We start from the raw sequence: 19,982 nt of genomic DNA on the forward strand, positions 1-19,982 counted from the left end.
ACTGCATTTAGGAAGCAAATCAACAATAAAAAAAATCTGTGTGAAGCTGTACATAGCATTTTATACAGTGGTGTCCGATTTATTCTTTTGAATACTATAGAAATATTTGGATGATGTCTTCTCAGGTGTACATTGTTTTGACCAGGCGTGGGCAATTAATTTTCCCGAGGGGCCACATGAAAGACCGTTGGAGAGGGCCGAACCAATGGGCTGAAATTATTTCTGCTCATTATTATTAATTATAATTATTTTATATTAATAATTGTATCACTTAAAGGGGTATTCCCGTCTCCAAGATCCTATCCCAATATGTAGTAGGTGTAATAATAATAATATTAGCAAATACCTCAAATTAGAAATGTAGTATATTTTTTCTGATTTGCTATCTCTTTCCTCATATGCAGGCATCGCAGGACCTTAGGTATCTGTGGCGCCCCTGAGGGTTCGGTCGCCACAGAGGTGCTGCATCTCAGCCAGAGATGTGGCATCTCACTCTCAGGTAAGGAAGGAGTACAGCCCGGGACCCTAACACCTGCATCCAACACATACCCACAGTGGTGGTAGGGCGAGATTGCTCCTAAGGGAGAGCACAGTCCTGGGTCCCTAGCTGGGGAGCAGGAACTATGTAGTGGGTGTGGGTGGAGGAAGTAGCTTAGGGGAGCACATGAGAGGGAGGTATTAATTGGGAAGCCATCTTAGTGAGGGAGTTCAGTTCAGCCAGTCAAAGGAGGAAAGTGAGGGGAGCAGAGGCTCTGCAGGAGCTCTGCTCCAGAGATGGGCCTAGCCAGTGAGGCCCAAGTCTGAAGAGAAGGAGAGAAGAGAGGAGAGGGAGCAGGAGAAAGGCTCCAGGAATCAGGAAAGGACCCCAGGGGTACGGGCCGTGCAGAAGGCCACCCGTACACCCGCATCTGCCAGACGGTGGAGGGGTCAGGCCATCTAAAGGGAACCGGTCCCTCAACTAGCGGAGGACTTTATGCCCAACTAGAAACCGGAGGCGGCAGTACTTTATGTCCTGTAGCCACAAGTCCACGCCAGTCTCACCGAGAAGGTAGCCATATAGGACCCAGGAGATGGAACAGACGTCGCCCACCAAGGCCCGCGGGTCCCGAATTGGAGATACTAGGTGTGAGGTGCAGGAAGAAGGCCAGAGAGCGAGGACACACAGAAGGGGGTCCTGCTAAGTACTCCGGAGTTACCTGGGGGTAGACCGAACCCCTCCCTGAGTAAACACAGGACGACGAGGGCAGTTACATGGATCCCTGTAATCTGGACTGCAACAACTGTGAGTAAAGACCCTGGGACTGCACTTCCTGGTCTCTGTGTTTCTTGCTGCGCCATCAAACCCCTGCACTAGAACGCCCAGCACAACCTATAACATCTACACTGCCCTGGAGCTAGCTCTTCCTGTGGAGAGCCACGCCATCCCTGCTGCAGTAACATCAGCTTCAGAGGACTGCTCCGCAGCGGCGGCGTCACAAACTTTCTAAAAAAACTATAAATCCCCTATCAATTACCCCTTTTTATTGACCGCCCTGGGTCACGGACCGGGTCACCGCCACTGTGACATCCCCCGGAACCTACCGGCCCGGCACCGGGTACCCCACAGCCCAGGGGGCGCGTCATATCCATGGTTACGTCCACTGATGACGTCACAGTTAGCTAGTTGCTAATGGTCATAACCATGGATATCTAAGGTCCTGCGATGCCTGCACATGAGGTAAGAGATAGCGAATCAAAAATACTGTACTATATTTCTAATTGGAGATATTTGCTAATATTATTATTATTATTATTACACCTACTACATATTGGAATAGGATCTTGGAGATGGGAATACTCCTTTAATATTGAGCAGAATTAAGTATGCTGACATCCCCCTAAATACCATATGAGCCTGAACACAGCCCCTATATACTGTATGAGACTGCACAGTCCCCGCTATATACCATGAGCTCCACAAGGCCCCTATACACAGTAAGAACCCCCACACTGCCCTTATATACCGTAAGAGCCACCACACAGCCCCTATATACCGTAAGAACCCCGACACTGCCCTTATATACCGTATGAGCCCCCACACAGCCTCCTATATACGGCATGAGCCCCACACAGCCTCCTATATACAGCATGAGCCCCCGCATAGCCTCTCATAAACAGCATGAGCCACCACAGTCTCCTATATAAGCATGAGGCCCACATATCCTTCCATTTACGACATGAATCCCCACATAGCCTCCTATATACAGCATAAGCCCCACATAGCCTCCTATATACAGCATGAGCTCCCGGATAGCCTCTCATAAACAGCATGAGCCCCCACATAGCCTCCTATATAAGCATGAAGCCCACATAGCCTCCCATACACGACATGAGCCCCCACATAGCCTCCTATATACAGCATGAGCTAAAACATAGCCTCTCATAAACAGCATGAGAGCTCACATAGCCTTCTATATAAGCATGAGGCCCACATAGCCTCCCATACACGACATGAGCCCCCACATAGCCTCCTATATACAGCATGAGCTAAAACATAGCCTCTCATAAACAGCATGAGAGCTCACATAGCCTTCTATATAAGCATGAGGCCCACATAGCCTCCCATACACGACATGAGCCCCCACATAGCCTCCTATATACAGTATGAGCCACACATAGCATTCTATGTACAGCATGAGTCCCACATAGCCTCATATATAGCTTGAGCCCCCCATATACAGTATGAGCCCCACATAGCCTTCTATGTACAGTATGAGCCCCACATAGCCTCTTGTATATAGCTTGAGCCCACCCTATATACAGTATAAGACCCACATAGCCTCATATATACAGTATGAGCCCCTCACAGCCTCCTATATACAGCTTGAGCTCCCCATATACAGCATGAGCCCCCGCATGGCCTCCTATGTACATAAAAACACCACTTACTCACCTCACTCCCGTTCCCCCGGCGTTCTGCTCTGGTCTCCGATGCACTGGCCCTCTGCAGTGCACATCTGACGAAATGCAATGACGTCATCATGTCAGCTGTCTCGCATGCTGATTGGAGGAAGAGGGGCCAGAGGACCCTCCTCCACCAATGTATTCACTTCTCTAGGCATCGGATGCAGAGGGAGGTGACAGCGGAGTGAGACGGGGCACGGTGCAGCCCGTGAGCCACAGTTTTCAGCCCCTTAGCAGCCTCTATCCGCAGGCCGGACTGGAACAGCCAGAGGGCCAGATATGGCAAGCGGGCCGCACTTTGACCACGTCTGGTTTAGATCATTCCACTCATCTTCACTGATAGTGTCAGATTGTCCTTTTAGTGTTGGCCACTTCGTGTATATTAACAAAAAAAATCTACAGGTTTTGTTGAGGTTTTTTCATAGCACAGTATGATGTCTATGTGCACATCAGTGCATCATTCGTACCAGTGGTTCATGTGAAAAAAAAATACAAACGCGTGCATTATTCTGGTCCATTTTACGAACCAGGCTAGTGCATGTCAAAAGCAGGCAGCTCTTGTACATGTTTTTTACATGGACACACACACGAACCAAGACACGTCCGCATTTTGCAATTTCTGGAGTTTCCCGAGTTTTAGTACGGCCATGTGAATTTTGCCTTTCTTCTGCCAATGTTAAATATTGATCTGGGTAAAAGGAGTTATCCGGCACTGATTTTCTATTGGGTTAAGAGCTGCAGGTAGGTAGTTGGTAACTATCTGCTTGTCCTGCGACATCTCTCTTGGCTTAGGGGATGACTCTCCTGCTTCTTTTGACCAGACGTCAGAGCAATTCTTCCTCTTCTGATCTGCTCTGGCAATGGGAGTCACTGCTGACTCCATGCGAATTGACAGCCGCTGCCTAATTGCAAGCCAGCTGTCAGTTATCATGACATCCGTAGAGACACCCTGTCAACAGAGCAAAGTGGAAGAGAAGAAGCTGCTTTGTCCATCGTGACATCACCGGCAGAAGGAGAATTGCTGTTCCATTTCAGAGCCGTCCATAAACGCTCTAAAATGGAACAGATTGGCACCGAGCAGAACATGCAGGTAGTTAGCAACTACATTCTGTAAGTTCTTAGCCCACTAGGGGAAAAAAACCCTAACACCCAGTTAACACTTTTATATTCAACAACCGTATTAATTATTTTTTGAAATAACGCATTTACAAATTGCTTATTTAAAAGAAAAGTTATAAATTAGGGGAGGCTAGCTGCCTTTTGGAAGTCACAATAATGATTAGTGGCCATTCAAATACCTAAATCCTACAAGAATAGAAGCATGTGCTTCAGCAAACTTTTATCTGGAAATGCAACCCTAGATCCAATTACTTATCAACCTAGTCACACCTTTAAACCCTTCACGACATATGATGTACAGTTACATCATTTCTCGTGTTCCTGCCTTTGATGCGGGCTTGCAAACCTAGCCCATATATTTCGCAGCAGATGAAAATCAGACATCGTCTGCGTTTACAGCCTTGGGTCTTGGAAAATGGCGACAAAAGCAAATAATTATTTTTTTTTACAAAGTTCCAAATTTGTTTTCATCACTTAAACATGAACACTGAAATTTCCATGAACACTGGACACTTGTCACATGAAGCAGGGCAGTGAGTTGAACATGGTGCTCAAGACACAATGTAGCCACCATTGTTATAGATGCTCAACCAATTCCAATAAAATACAAACTGTCAATATTAAATAACACGCTTTCATTCTTATAATACTGTTGTCGTAAACAAGAACAAGATAATAAAAATGTGGAACAGTTCAAGCCGACCAGAAATAATCCAACATTTCAGGCTCTTGAAAGTCAAAAAATCTGTTGGCCATGCTGAGAGAACTTGCCTGTAAAAGTTAGCATTTCAGTCTAGAATACAAATGCCATCTCGCTTACATGAGCTGCCTTGTGTTTTAGAAGCTCTGATATCTCTGTAAAACACTCCCCGCATTCTGCACAATGTAAGGGTTTCACATCTAGATGAGATTTCTTGTGCATGATGAGCTCAGGTTCAAAGGCGAAGGACTTCCCACACTCCAAACACTGAAATGCCTTGTCGTCCGAGTGGGTTCTCAGATGAGCCAAAAGCCGATCATTTCTAGTAAAGGATTTCCCACATTGAAGACATGGGAATGGCCTCTCACCGTTATGAGTTCGTATGTGTGGGATCAAGTTTGATTTCTTGGCAAAACATTTTCCACAATCAGGACAGGCAAATGGCTTCTCCCCAGTGTGTGTTCTCTGATGCTGGACAAGAACAGATTTTTGTGCAAAGCACTTTCCACATTCAAAGCACATGTATGGTTTCTCCCCAGTGTGAGTGCGCTTATGCTTAACCACCACAGATTTCCGTGCTACCTGCTTATTGCAATCCGAACACAAAAATGGCTTTTCATCTGTGTGAGCTTGCTGAAGTGTCATGTCTCTGGTGAAAGATTTTCCACATTTAAAACAAGAAAACTCACAGCGGTGACTCTTCTCATGTTCATCAAGATCGGACTGGTTTGCAAAAAAAAATCCACACTGAGAACAGGCAATTGATTTTTCAACTGTGTGGCTGATGAGATGTTCTTCAAGCTCAGATTGGTGGAAAAAACAGCTTTCACACTCTGGACATGAAAATGGCTGTTCCATGTGTGTTCTGTGGTGATCAAAAAGAGTCGTCTCATACTTAAAACTTCGGCCACATTCGGAACATGAAAACGGCTTCTGGCTAGAGTGACTCTTCTGGTGTTCGATGAGCGACTCATTACGTGTGTAACACTTGCCACATACAAGGCAAACAAAAGGCTTCTCTCCAGTGTGAATTCTCTGATGTGCGAGAAGTCTGTCTTTTCTTGAAAACCGTTTCCCGCAGTCCAAACATGGGTATGGCCTGTCTCCATTATGATATCTCTGATGGGCCAAAAGATTTGACCTCCTGGTAAAATACTTCCCACATTCAGAACAATAATGTATTTTACTCCCATTGCGAGTAGTAACAGTAGGTGATCTAGCAGAAGAAGCAGATGATCCAGCATAACTAGATGGATCAGAAGATAGATCTATACTGTGAAGAACTAAGGCTGCAGATTGGTCTTCTGAAAAATCTTCTGTGACGATGGTGTTTTGGATCTCACAATCTTCAGCTTCCATGAACGGTCTCTCGGAGATGTTCCAGCTTCTGCTTCCATCTGCAGGTAATCAAGAATGTAAATAGCAGCTAGCACTTATAGTATATTATATATACAATATATTGTCATGAGATAAACTAAGTATACCCTCTTAAAAATGTATAGTTTTTATGTATCAGGGAATACCAACAATTAAAGAAAAAAAAAAACATTTTGTCTTAAAATCAGGTAAATACAACCTCAGATAAACAACACCCACATTACACTGGGTGCTTAATTATTTAATAAAAACTTGGCCAAAATGAAGAAGTAGAGCGTGAGAAGTAAGTTACACCAGTACTGCTTCCATGCGAGTAAAAAGTGCAAGTAGCAACCAAGTGCTGGTAATGTAATGCAGCCGTGTGCTGGACAGTTTAACAGCTGCAGTGGCAACTTGAAGTCAACAGCGCTGCAGCCAATTACTGGGTTCAGCGACCGGACTACATGGCAGAACCACTGAGCGATGCAGGGCTGTTGGCATGACACCACCGCTGCAGCGCTGGACCTTGGGAGGGAGAGTACCGGTAGATTTTATCACCTTTAAAGGGAACCTAACAGCTGATACATGCTGACTGATCCATGGGCATGGTGTATCAAACACTGGCTGCATGGTTTCAGCAATAAATGTTTAACTGTGCGGCCTTTCCAAGAAAAACAGTGTAACAGCTGCCGGGGACCGAATGACACCGTAAACTAGTCAGACAGATGGTCCCCGGCAGCTGTCTGGACTTCATCCATCACATCTTTCGTCTCCACGGCCTACCCCTCCAAATTGTGTCTGATCGAGGAGTCCAGTTCACTTTGCGCTTCTGGAGAGCTACGTGTAAGCTGCTGGATGTCTCCCTGGATTTCTCTTCTGCTTATCATCCTCAGTTCAATCGCCAGGTGGAACGTATCAACCAGATCCTTACCAGCTTCCTCCGGCACTTCGTCAACATACCGATTGGGTACAGCTCCTACCATGGGCCGAGTTCTCCTATAACAACCATGAGAGCGAATCTTCTTCCAAGTCCCCGTTCTTTGTGGTCTACGGTCAACACCCCCGGATTCCGTTTCCCGTCTCCGCTTCAGTGGACAATCCTACCGCGGAGTCTCTGGTCAGCACTTCTTCAATCCTCCGTGCGGATGACGAGACATGCCGACAAGAGACGTCTGGACCCACCTCAATTCCGTCCGAGAGACAAGGTTTGACTCTCCTCTAAACATGTTCGTCTCAAAATACCCTCCTATAAGTTGGGTCCACGGTTCATCGGTCCATTTGAAGTCCTCAAGCAAATCAATCCAGTGGCCTACAAGTTAAAACTCCCAGCCACCTTACGGATTCCCAACTCCTTCCACGTACCTCTCCTCAAACCGGTTGTTCTTAATTCTTTTTCCGACGACCCAGGTAACTCCCCAGCTCCGGTCTCCGCTGAGGACGTTTATGAGGTAGAGAACATTCTAGCCACCAAGAGGGTAAGAGGAAAAGCCTTTTTCCTGGTTGATTGGAAGGGGTTTGGTCCAGAGGAGAGAACTTGGGAACCCAGGGAGAACATCCACGCCCCGCTTCTTAAAAAAAAATTTTCAGGCTTAAAAAAGAGGGGGCGTAAAAAGGGGGGGTAACTGTAGCATCGCTGTCTCTGCCACCTGACAGGCAGAGACACCGTCCCCTTTACCGCCGCGCTCCTGGCCCGGCGTCTTCCGGCTCTCCTGCTGCTGCCAATGGCCGGAGGACTTCTCATATAAAAGGCACCTCCTCCAAAGTGGAGGTGCCCGTGCAAGGTTGTAGCTCTGTGTACTAACTCTGCTTCATCCCTCAGGTCCCGCTGCTAGCCTGACTACCAGTCCAGTCCGCCAGCCTGACTACTAGTCCAGCCCGCCAGCCTGACTACCAGTCCAGCCCGCCAGTCTGTCTATGGGCTTGGCCAGTCCGCTTATCCGGAGCCTTTACCTGCTACCTGTCTCCGCCAGCCAAGTACACTCTCCAGTCCGACGGTCTGCCTACGATCCAAACCCGCCAGTCTGTCTATGGGCCAGGCTAGCCTGCCTACCCAGAGAACGTACCAGTTACCTGCCGTGCCTACCAGCCAGCCTACCTGGAGGCTCCAGCTTGTTACCTGCCGTGCCTACCAGCCTGCCATCCTGGAGGCTCCTGCCAGTTACCCGTGGTGTCTGCCAGTCCGTCTACCCGGATCACCTGTCAGCCTGCCTGCCGTGCTCATCTGCGGTACCGGTCAGTCCCTGCCTTCTGACCCGCGGGAGTCACCTGCTCTCATACAAGGACTGGCTCAGAGTAGCACCTGGTCCCTCTGCTCGGTCCTTCCCTGGTTCACGGAGTCGATTGAGCCGCCGTGCGACCTTGGTCAGTCTGAGTTGATACCTAGTTACGCCCCTCTGGTCCCTCCTTGCACCGCAGCACAGAGGTTCTACCACCCGGATCCGTAACAATATTAAATAGAGCTATATATAACATGACTAAATGGTTATAAAATAGCAACAAGAGAGACATGTAATGAGGACATACCACAACCCCCTCACACCACTCTACCACTTTATAATGATTTGCCTGTGACAGGAATATAATTCCATGCTTAAAATGTTTGTTATTTAGTTAATTTCAGGACCCAGCTACATGAGAATGAAAAGCTCAGAACCAGAACTGGCACACAGAGGGAAAACAGATAATAGTGTTAGAACTTCAAGTAATTTTCCTTACATTGATTTGTACTGGCAGAGAAGAATGTAGGATATGAGATTGGTGTAGTGACTCTAGTTGTTACTTACCTGGGCTAATATCTGTAAATATCTTCAAGTGCTGCTCATCATCCACTTGAGTCTCCTCTTCTTCATCTATTACTTCAACTGGTTTATCAATCAGATATTCATCCTAGCAGAAAAGGAAGGACTACAGTGAGAAAAATCAACACAGCTCCTTTACTGATGAAATATGTTAGCTGACTCAAGTAAATACCTGATAATTTTGTAGAACAATTTCCTCCGAATAATCCTGGGAATACAGGGGACTGAGACCTCTTTCTGGTGGATTTCTCTTACTCGGTGATATAAGGGGTTGGTGAATCTCCATCATGACGTCCTTGTACAGATCCTTGTTACTGTCTATATACTCCCACTCCTCCATGGAGAAATGGACAGTGACATCCTGACACCTTATAGGAACCTGACACACAATGAAACAGTCATCATCCAGACACATTAACCCCTATGTTTATGTTCTAGTGTGTAAACTGCTAGAGATGAATCTAATTTATTACGTGGACACATAAAATGCAGGTCTTAAGATATTCTCCCCACCAACCCTTGTGTTCCTGTATAATGTCCCAGTATTCCCAGCAGCGCTCACCTCTCCAGTCAGCAGCTCAATGATTTTCTTGGTGAGGTCCAGGATCTTCTGATCATTGTATCTCTCAGATATCATTGAATAAGGTGACGACATCATAATGGAGCTCTTGGTCCTGCCCCATCCTGCAGTGGTATAGTTTTGGCTGCTGGGGGTCACACACTCCCCAGTGGTTTTATTCACTACTGTGCAATCCTGTGCATAAGAACGATCACTGAATAATTGTCACTTTATATAAGCCCACAAGCCTTCACTTAACCAGTTCGGTCTTAATTTTAATAACCAGTTAAAAAGGCCTGACACCGAATTTTTCATGTCCAACTGGACACACAATGTAATAGGCACTGCAGAATAAAACGTTTTAGGTTTTTGTTTTTTTTACAGTTTCACATCTCTGTTGCTTACATAATAGCAGTCAAAGTATTTGGCACCCTAAACAGTTCACGTTTTTTTTAAGTTCAAGTGGGCATTACCAGGAAGATTTCACTGGGGGCGTGTAAGTCTTCCTCTAACACTGACCAATCATAAACAAGCAGCAACACGATGGTTAAAGAAAAACACGGCCCCACAATAGCATTGGGAGGCTTGCTCTTCTCACTGCAGAGTGATGAGTGGGAGCACAGCAGAGCTGAGTGTGATTGACTGAAGGAGATGAGTGCTGAAAGCGGTCAGTGTGGGGGGAGGGGAAGTACTGCAGAATTTAGTCTCACTACAAAAGTTTTGTAGTAGATCTAGTCTCATAGATCTATCAGCTCAGCCAATCATAAGCAGGCATCCACATACAAGGAAAAAAAGCACATGCCCCCACTATAGCTTTAGAACAGGCTCAGCGTGAAATAATGACCTAAATAAAGCACCTTTGTAATTGAGAGGATAGCTACAAGAAGTGTTTTTAATGAGACTCAACTTTGCAGTACTGCCCCTCCCCCCACACTGACAGCTTTCAACTCTCATCTCTTTCACTCAATCTCAGGCAGCTTTGCTGTGCTCACGCATGTCATCACTCTGCAGTGAGGAGAGCAGACTGGTTGTGGGTGGGTGGGGGTGTTCTATTATCCCCAGTGTGTTACTGGCTACTTATGACTGGTTAGCATTAGAAAGAGGAAGTGGTACACACCCCCAGTGAAATCTCTCTCGTAATGCCACACCCCCCAGTTAAATCTCTCAGGTAATGCCACACCCCCAGTGAAATCTCTCTGGTAATTTGGATATAAAGAAAAATAACTGTTTAGGTGCCAAATACTGTTATCTCTGCAACGTAGAGGCAAAATGGAAATAAAAAAAAATGTTTTTTTTTAAAAATTAGGCAAAAGTCCTCTTTAAAAATTGTCGGGCAACATAAACCGCAATCCCTCACCTTTCCAGTCAGCAAGTAGATGATTTCCAGAGTGAGGTTCAGTATTCTTTCAGTCGTGTAACTATTATTTTCATTGCCTGTTCTTAGTGTTTCTGTAGGGTAATGCATATAAGAGCCTTTTTCTGACAACAGGATGAAGTTTTCATGTGACTTCATAGCGCTACCTAGAAAACACGTTATGTACAAATCAAATTCATTACTGATAAAAATGTACTTAAAGATGTTCTGCACAATGTAAATCCCAACTCTAGTCACCATGTTTGTCCAACTGAGAGGCAAAAATAACTTGGGGCGTTTACTATGCCTAGAAGAAATATTTAAATCTGCCACATAAAAGAGGTTTATACAATTGTAAAATAAAATAAATACAATATTTGCATACAATAGCTTATATTTGCACAAAAAAGGTAATTAACATCTTCCCAATGTGTGACCTAAATGTAAGTTGGGAAGCAGTTAAGGGACATGCGTTTTATTTTGTGTAAGTACAAGTTTTCTTTCAGGAACAGAGCTCACAGCAGTTGTTATACAGCTGGCATCTGCAATGCTGCGAACTAAGCTCAGATTGCCGCTGTTAACCCCTCACATGCTGCTGTCAATCTCTAACAGCGGCATTTACATGGTCATAGAGACACTCTGTTTTAAGTGACCATTGGGCACTTGTTCCCCCTCTCAACAACGTGATTGCGAAGTTCAGATGGGTTTCATTGGCAGATGGGAGTCTACTGAAGGCACCCATGGCACCTACTCCTGTCAATCAGGAGCCCCCCACACACACTTTTTCTCCCCATTAAAAATACTTGAGGTTCTATCCAGAGTGGTGGAGACGCTGGCATTCATTATATTACAATGACAGCAGATGCTATACCTTGAATAATACTTACCGCTGCTATACTGCATATAGGAGTCTTTCTCAGTAGAAGTGATGCTGATATTTATGATATCATTCTAACTATAAGCTTTACACATTAAATGACTCCTTCATTATTGTTATACTTTATGAACTGATATTCATTATTGTCATATTATATTAATATTTACTATCTGGAATTATTATATCCTATGACTCGATTTTTAAGTTATAACCTTACTATATATGCACTAGCACTTTCCACTGGTCATTGAATTATGTCCACTATTTCACTCTACTCCCTTCCGTGTGTGTCTTTATTTTACTGTTCAGAATTTTTATTGAATTTTTTCCCCTTTTTATCATCATCTTATTATTTTATTTTTATATATATTATCAATCATGGATTATCATGTCTAATAAAGTACTGTTATTGTTTTATTATTTTGGCTATATCTCCTGATTCTTTCTTTTCTCAGTTCTATATACTAACTGACATGTCAAGAAGACATTACTCCAAAACAATGGGTGTAGTCTACCTTGAGAAACCGAATATAATACATTAGTGGCCGCCCTGAACCAAAGAAATATTCTTTTATAATCTTTCTAATTTTTTAGTGCAAAAATACTGAAAGAATATACATGCTGCAAATTTCAAAAATGCTGCAGTTCTCAAATTCAGTCAGGAAAAAAATAAAACAAGCGCGTGCAGGAGATTTTTGAAATCTCCAAAGCTTTTGTTGGTAATGTAAAAAAGCAGCTTCTTATTCGCATTTCAAAAAAAGTAGCAAAAAAACACTGCATGTGAACATACTCTTACATTAATTGCACACTGATGCCATCCTTGCTGTCAGTGATTTTCATGGACCCATAGACTTGTATGTCTAATTCTGATCCGTGATTTGAATTTAAAATGGATACCTCTCCGTGATATTTGCGAACACACAGGTCGAGAAAAAAAAGCCCAGACAAGTGATCAGCTCCACAGAGTACAGCGGTCCGGGTTCTATCCGGGAAACCCATGGACAGAACATGTACTTGTGAAACAGACGTCTGAATGAGGCCGCACACGTGGAGTAGTTGCAGCAGATTGTTTTGCAGCAAAATACAGTGTTGGTAGAAAAAACGTTACATAAAGCATGCACATTTTTACTTGCGTTTTCCCCCATTCATTTGAATAGGTGAAAAATGCTGAAAATACCCTGAAAGAATTGACCTGCTGCAGATTTGAAATAAAACAATAACACATTGATAGATCACATCTGTAAGGAAAAAAATAAACATTATGTAAACCGCAGCATTTTATGCAGCAAAAACGCAGAGTGTGAACAAGCCCTACGGTTAAGGATTCTACCCCGATACAGTCACCAGCCCCCAAAACATTCCACTTATGTAGAGGAGAATGTCAGTGGTCTGGAGACCAAAGCATCTCCCACCATTGTCCTAAATATATAATATGCACATTCTACCTACATAAGTCAATTCTACATGTCCTTATCACCTACATGCATTACATACAATAAGACAATACAGGCCAAACACGGCATACCATAATGTGACAGGGTGACAGCTTCACAGAATTGCCATTAACTTCTGCCAGTGACAATAATGTCCTGTTCGTGTTTCCGCCTCCTCACCCGGAAGCTGTCACAAGCAACTTCCGGTGTATGCGTTCCAGCTAGTGTTTTGCTTTTACCTAGTATGAACCGCTAGTGCATGTTTGGTTGCTGAGCGGGCGGGACGTGTTTCATGTCTCTGCCAACAGAGCTGCAATCTCATTGAGAATACGGCTGACTTCTTGCAGACCAGTGCAGGCCGTGGATGTAAAGAGTATACTGAACAGAAAGATGTCATCCAGAAAATGCCGCGAAACGAGCGCTCAGCTGTGACATGTTGTGATACGGCTGGACGGCGGCGGCCATCTTCTTGTAGTCCACAGATAGCACTTTTACACACAAGCTGAACTTCCCTGAGTTATTTGCTTCAGGGTGCAAACCAAGGAATGTCTCTGTGACACAGTAGTGGCATACAAGCCTTGCTTGCATTCTATGCTGGTTTCTGCTACATCAATGTGACATGAGGTGCCCCCTAGTAACCGATTATGTGTCGCTTGAATCCCCTGCGGTGACTAGAAATCCATGCAAAAAGAGGAATCCGCCAGCAGTAGCTGACCAACGTGTGAGGCCGCTATCACTAGTTCTGGAGACACTGCAGCTCACCTGTAGAAGCACAGTGAATGGGATTTATAGACATCCCATGCCCACTGTGCTTCTGTTAGCTGGCACGTAAACTCACCAGCTTAATGACCAGAGCATTCGCAGTGAGAACTTTCCCACAACGCGCTCTGACGTCATTGAGATCGGAGTTCATTGGATATGAACTCCGATGACTTTTCTGCCGGCACCGCGAGCACGAGAATTTTCTCACGCTCGCAGTGACGTCAGTAATGTAAACGGAGTTCATTGCATATGAATCCACGCTCAACTTGATCACGTCACTGAGGTGCGCAAGCAGGGGCAGCTCAATATTTCTGCAGGATGGAAGGCTGTGTAGTCGCAACAATGCAGCCTGCCATCTAGATGTAGCAGAGCTAGACCCGTCGCAGGACAAATGAATTATTTTCTTCACGTCGGAGAGGTGAGGATGAGGTTGCTTTATTATTTTATTTTTATTGCTGGTGATATGGGCTTCAATGGAATAGGCAAGTATAAGGCTTTTGGTTAAATTTAGATTTATTAAAGGGCTCTGTGTATTTATTGCAAATCAATTATTTTATTCTGGGAGTTGGTGTTTTATTTCACTATTTGACTATGGGGTTAGTATTGTAGTAATGGGGACGTCTTATAGCCGCCTGTCCATTACTAACCCCTGGGCTTGATGTCAGCTGCCGATACAAAGCTGACATCAACCTCAACCCTATTACCCCACTTGCCACCGCACCAGGGCAACTGGGAAGAACGGAGGCATCTTATGGGTGAGCCTTTTCTGGGACAACTAAGAGATGATTTTTGTAGAAGGGAAGGGGACCAATATTCATGGCCCCTTCCTAGGCTATTGATATCAGCCCCCAGCTGTCTACCTAGCCTTTGCTGCCTGTTAAAATAGGGGGATCCCATGTCAAATATTTTTTGGAGTCCCCCAGTTTAATAACAAAGGCTAAGTATACAGCTGAGAGCTGGGAAGCTCCGTGGGTAATACCCCTTTCCCAGGCTTTAAACAACTGCCCCCAGCTATCCGCTTTTCCTCTGCCGATTAATAAAATTAGGGGGGATCTCACACCATTTTTTACAGAAATTTATCTTAATGCTAAAAGACATGTACAGTAAACTACACAGTCACTGCACTAATTATATATGTCACTGACATCTTTCTAACTAACTATTCTATGTACAGTGGGCACCGAAAGTGTTCAGACCCCTTTAAATTATTCACTTTGTTTCATTGCAGCCAATTGGTAAATTCTAAAAAGTTCATTTTTTTTCTCATTAAAGTACACTCTGCACACCATCTTGACTGAAAAAAAAACAGAAATGTAGAAATTTTTGTAAATTTATTAAAAAAAGAAAAAAACTGAAATATCACATGGTCATAAGTATTCAGACCTTTGCTCAGTATTGAGTAGAAGTACCCTTTTGAGCTAGTACAGCCATGAGTCTTCTTGGGAATGATGCAACAAGTTTTTCACACCTGAATTTGGGGATCCTTTGCCATTCTTCCTTGCAGATCCTCTCCAGTTCCATCAGGTTGGATGGTGAACGTTGGTGGACAGCCATTTTCAGGTCTCTCCAGAGATGCTCAATTGGGTTTAGGTCAGGGCTCTGGCTGGGCCAGTCAAGAATGGTCACAGAGTTGTTCTGAAGCCACTCCTTTGTTATTTTAGCTGTGTGCTTAGGGTCATTGTCTTGTTGAAAGGTGAACCGTCGGCCAAGTGTGAGGTCCAGAGCACTCTGGAAGAGGTTTTCATCCAGGATATCTCTGTACTTGGCCACATTCATGTTTCCTTCAATTGCAACCAGTCGTCCTGTCCCTGCAGCTGAAAAACACCCCCATAGCATGATGCTGCCACCACCATGTTTCACTGTTGGGATTGTATTGAGCAGATGATGAGCAGTGCCTGGTTTTCTCCACACATGCCACTTAGAATTATCACCAAAAAATTCTATCTTCGTCTCATCAGACCAGAGAATCTTATTTCTCATAGCCTGTGAGTCCTTCATGTGTTTTTGAGCAAACTCTATGCAGGCTTTCATATGTCTTGCACTGACGAGAGGCTTCCGTCGGGCCACTCTGCCATTAACGCCCGACTGGTGGAGGGCTGCAGTGATAGTTGACTTTGTGGAACTTACTCTCATCACCCTACTGCATCTCTGGAGTTCAGCGACAGTAATCTTGGGGTTCTTCTTTACCTCTCTCACCAAGGCTCTTCTCCCACGATTGCTCAGTTTGGCAGGATGGCCAGGTCTAGGAAGACTTCTGGTGGTCCCAAACTTCTTCCATTTAAGGAATATGGAGGCCACTGTGCTCTTAGGAACCTTGAGTAATGTAGAAATTCTTTTATAACCTTGGCCAGATCTGTGCCTTGGCACAATTCTGTCTCTGAGCTCTTTGGGCAGTTCCTTTGAGCTCATGATTCTCATTTGGTCTGACATGCAATGTGTGCTGTGAGGTCTTATATAGACAGGTGTGTGCCTTTCCAAATCAAGTCCTATCAGTTTAATTAAACACAGCTGGACTCCAATGATGGAGTAGAACCATCTCAAGGAGGATCACAAGGAAATGGACAGCGTGTGACTTAAATATGAGTGTCTGTGCAAAGGGTCTGAATACTTATGACCATGTGATATTTCAGTTTTTCTTTTTTAATAAATTTGCGCAAATTTCTATATTTCTGTTTTTTTCAGTCAAGATGGGGTGCAGAGGTTACTTTAACCCCTTAACCCCCGAGGGTGGTTTGCACGTTAATGACCAGGCCAATTTTTACAATTCTGACCACTGTCACTTTATGAGGTAATTACTCTGGAACGCTTCAACGGATCCCCCTGATTCTGAGATAGTTTTTTCGTGACATATTGTACTTCATGATTTTGGTAAAATTTCTTCGATATCACTTGCGTTTATTTGTGAAAAAAATGGAAATTTGGCAAAAATGTTGAAAATTTTGCAATTTTCAAAATTTGAATTCTTATGCCCTTAAATCAGAGAGATATGTCACACAAAATACTTAATAAATAACATTTCCCACATGTCTAGTTTACATCAGCACAATTTTGGAACCAAATTTTTTTTTATGTTATGGAGCTATAAGGGTTAAAAGTTGACCAGCGATTTCTCATTTTTCCAACAAAATTTACAAAACCATTTTTCTAGGGACCACATCACATTTGAAGTCACTTTGAGAGGTTTTTATGACAGAAAATACCCAAAAGTGACACCATTCTAAAAACTGCACCCCTCAAGGAGCTCAAAACCACATTCAAGAACTTTATTAACCCTTCAGGTGCTTCACAGGAATTTTTGGAATGTGGAAGAAAAAAATGAACATTTAACTTTTTTCACAAAAATGTTACTTTAGACCCATTTTTTTTAATTTTCACAGGGTTAACAAGAAAAAATGGACCCCAAAATTTGTTGTGCAATTTCCCCTGGGCACGCAGATACCCCATATGTGGGGAAAAAACACTGTTTGGGCGCACGGCAGGGCTCGGAAGGGAAGGAGCACTATTTGACTTTTTGATTGTAAAATTTGCTTGAATAATTAGCGGACGCCATGTTGCGTTTGGAGAGCCCCTGATGTGCCTAAACATTGGAGCTCCCCCACAAGTGACCCCATTTTGGAAACTAGACCCCCCAAGGCACCTATCTAGATGCATAGTGAGCACTTGGAACCCCCAGGTGCTTCACAAATTGATTCGTAAAAATGAAAAAGTGGAAAAAAAAACACTTTTTCATTTTTACGAATTAATTTGTGCAGCACCATCCGTGTGCCATGCAGGCTGTCAGCGCTGGACAGGGAGAAGATTGTTTGGAGATGCACTGCGCATGTTCAAAAAATCTTCCTGCTGTCTGGTGACCCGGATGTTGTCATGACGACATCGGGTCGTCATGGCAACATCCTGGAAGCCACGGCAGACAGCGCTGGAAGCCGGAAGAGGAGGTGAGTATCTGCGATCACCTCCCCTTGCCACCGCAATGCTGCGATCGACTTCGATCGCAGCATCACGGGGGTTAATGTGCTGGGAGCGGTGCGTGACCGCACCCTGCACATAGTACCGGGTGTCAGCTGTGACAATCAGCTGACACCCGGCGGCGATCGCGCCCGCACAGCCTGTGTGCGCGTGCGATCGCCATGACGTACTAATACGGGTCTGGCTCTTAAGTCCCAGGGCACAGACGTGTATTAGTACGTCTAATGTTGCTAAGGGGTTAATGAGAAAAAAAATGAACTTTTTAGAATTTACCAAATGGCTGCAATGAAACAAAGAGTGAAAAATTTAAAGGGGTCTGAATACTTTCCGTACCCACTGTATATATCTGTTCTCTCTATTCTATTATGTCAGGTGCCGCTGCGATTCTACTGTACACGGCTGATGAATTGTCGGGTTTTCAAGGAGACTGGTGCTTAAAAATCGGATGGCACTCTCATGGTCACGTGCCATGCGTTTTTTTTGTTTTTTTTTCACATACCCATTGACTTACATTGGCGAGTCTCGTCAGAGATACGTGGCAAAACGCAGCATGCTGCGATTTTTTTTCTCAGTCCGATTTCAGCTGAGAAAAAAAATCGCAGATGAGCTGTAACTAGAGTTGAGCGAGTATGTTCTGACCGAGTATGCTCGGGCCGAGCTCCGAGTATTTACAGCTGCTCGGTGATCAGGTTAAATCGCTCCCGTGTGCATGATTTGCAACTGTTAGACATTCCTCACATATAATAAAGCTGTCAATTTCCTACACATTCCTCCCATGTAATAAAGCTGTCAAACAGTTGCAAATCATGCACACGGGAGCGATTCAACCATATCACCGAGCAGCTGTAAATACTCGGAGCTCGGCCCGAGCATACTCGGCGAAAGGGTTAACAGAACATACTCACTCAACACTAGCTGTAACTCATTGAATAACATTGGTCAGAGTGCAATCTGATTTTTTATCGGATTGCACTCATCTGTTTTTCACGCAAATGAGAATGAGCCCTAAATCAGATTTTTGCCACCTCCAAAAATTCTTGGATGACTCTGTTGTAGTCTGATGCATTAGGGTGTGCCGGGAGGGGGCGGGGGGGGGATATATACAAGAAGGGGATGAGTAAACTGTACTTCCTACGGAAACTAAGGTCGTTCAATGCTTGCAGCAAAATGTTAGAAATGGTCGATCAGTCCGTAGTGGCAAGTGCCATCTTTTTCGCAATCATATGCTGGGGAAGTAGTCTGTGGGTGTCTGATGATAATAAGGTAAATAAGTTTATCAAGAAGGCAAGCTCCGCTGTTGGCCACCATCTTAACACTTTTGAGGAGGTAGTGGAGAAAGGAATTCTGAGGAAGTGTTTGCCAATAATGAGCAATAACGCACACTCATTATATGAGCTGTTCATGAGATCTTCTGTAACTTGACTGTTGACTGGATTTGTAAGGAAAGTTTCATTTAATCTCCATTTATATAATCTAGATGATGCAATATTAAACTGAAAAACTGTTAGGACAGAATACAGAGAACAATATCAGCAGAACAGAATACATCATATATATGGTGGGAATGGGACCCTACGCCATAAAGTCTATAGGCCCTAGTAGTAGTCTGGACACTCCTCATCTATAGTTAAAACACAAAAGCAACATGGAGTACAATAGTCCACTGTCAAATATAACAAGATTTATTGAAATAATAAGTATGGCATTATCATAAATAAACAAAGATAAAGAAAAAGTGAATAGCAAGACTCGGGTGTATAGGGACATGCTTACCCACTAAATATCATGAGTGAGAAGAGAAAAAACTGGGAGATAAACCCCACATAAAGTGCCAGTGCCTAGCTAGATAATGATATCCCCATTATGTAAGGTAAGTATAAGATGAAAGTATTATCTAACAGATACACACAATGGAGAAAAGCAACATATCCAAGTTTTTTAACTCTTACCCATATTACCCACGTGAAGTAGCATGTCACCTGCCCTGACACACGTTTCACGTGGGCTTCCTCGGGGGGCTGTTGTATATTGTGTGTACAGACAGTCTTTAAATAGGGCTCACCACAGGCATCAGAGAAACAGGCGCTGTTGGCAATGCTCCGTGCAACGTCATAT

At 44.1% G+C, this 19,982-nt stretch overlaps 1 protein-coding gene across 1 annotated transcript; it reads right to left on the reverse strand.

The window, feature by feature from the left end:
- Positions 1–1,797: 1,797 nt before the first annotated feature.
- LOC141272991 (uncharacterized) lies at positions 1,798–13,363 on the reverse strand. Its single transcript, XM_073684256.1, has 6 exons — positions 13,232–13,363; positions 10,833–10,996; positions 9,479–9,670; positions 9,089–9,295; positions 8,902–9,004; positions 1,798–6,159 (listed from the first exon to the last, which is right to left on the reverse strand). Exons 2-6 carry the CDS (start codon positions 10,986–10,988, stop codon positions 4,856–4,858), a joined length of 1,962 nt encoding a protein of 653 aa, XP_073540357.1. The 5' UTR covers positions 10,989–10,996; positions 13,232–13,363; the 3' UTR covers positions 1,798–4,855.
- Positions 13,364–19,982: the final 6,619 nt, after the last annotated feature.

This window comes from Phyllobates terribilis, unplaced genomic scaffold, assembly GCF_046119375.1.
Source record: "Phyllobates terribilis strain yellow unplaced genomic scaffold, ASM4611937v1 Scaffold_5__5_contigs__length_657084704, whole genome shotgun sequence".
In the NCBI taxonomy this organism is placed as follows: Eukaryota; Metazoa; Chordata; class Amphibia; order Anura; family Dendrobatidae; genus Phyllobates; species Phyllobates terribilis.

Coding starts and splice junctions, on each gene's coding strand:
- LOC141272991 (XM_073684256.1), bottom strand. CDS start 10,988: ATGAAGTCACATGAAAACTTCATCCTGTTGTCAGAAAAAGGCTCTTAT. Junction 9,296..9,478: donor TTGAGCTGCTGACTGGAGAG/GTGAGCGCTGCT, acceptor ATTGTGTGTCAG/GTTCCTATAAGGTGTCAGGA. Junction 6,160..8,901: donor ATTTACAGATATTAGCCCAG/GTAAGTAACAAC, acceptor GATTACCTGCAG/ATGGAAGCAGAAGCTGGAAC.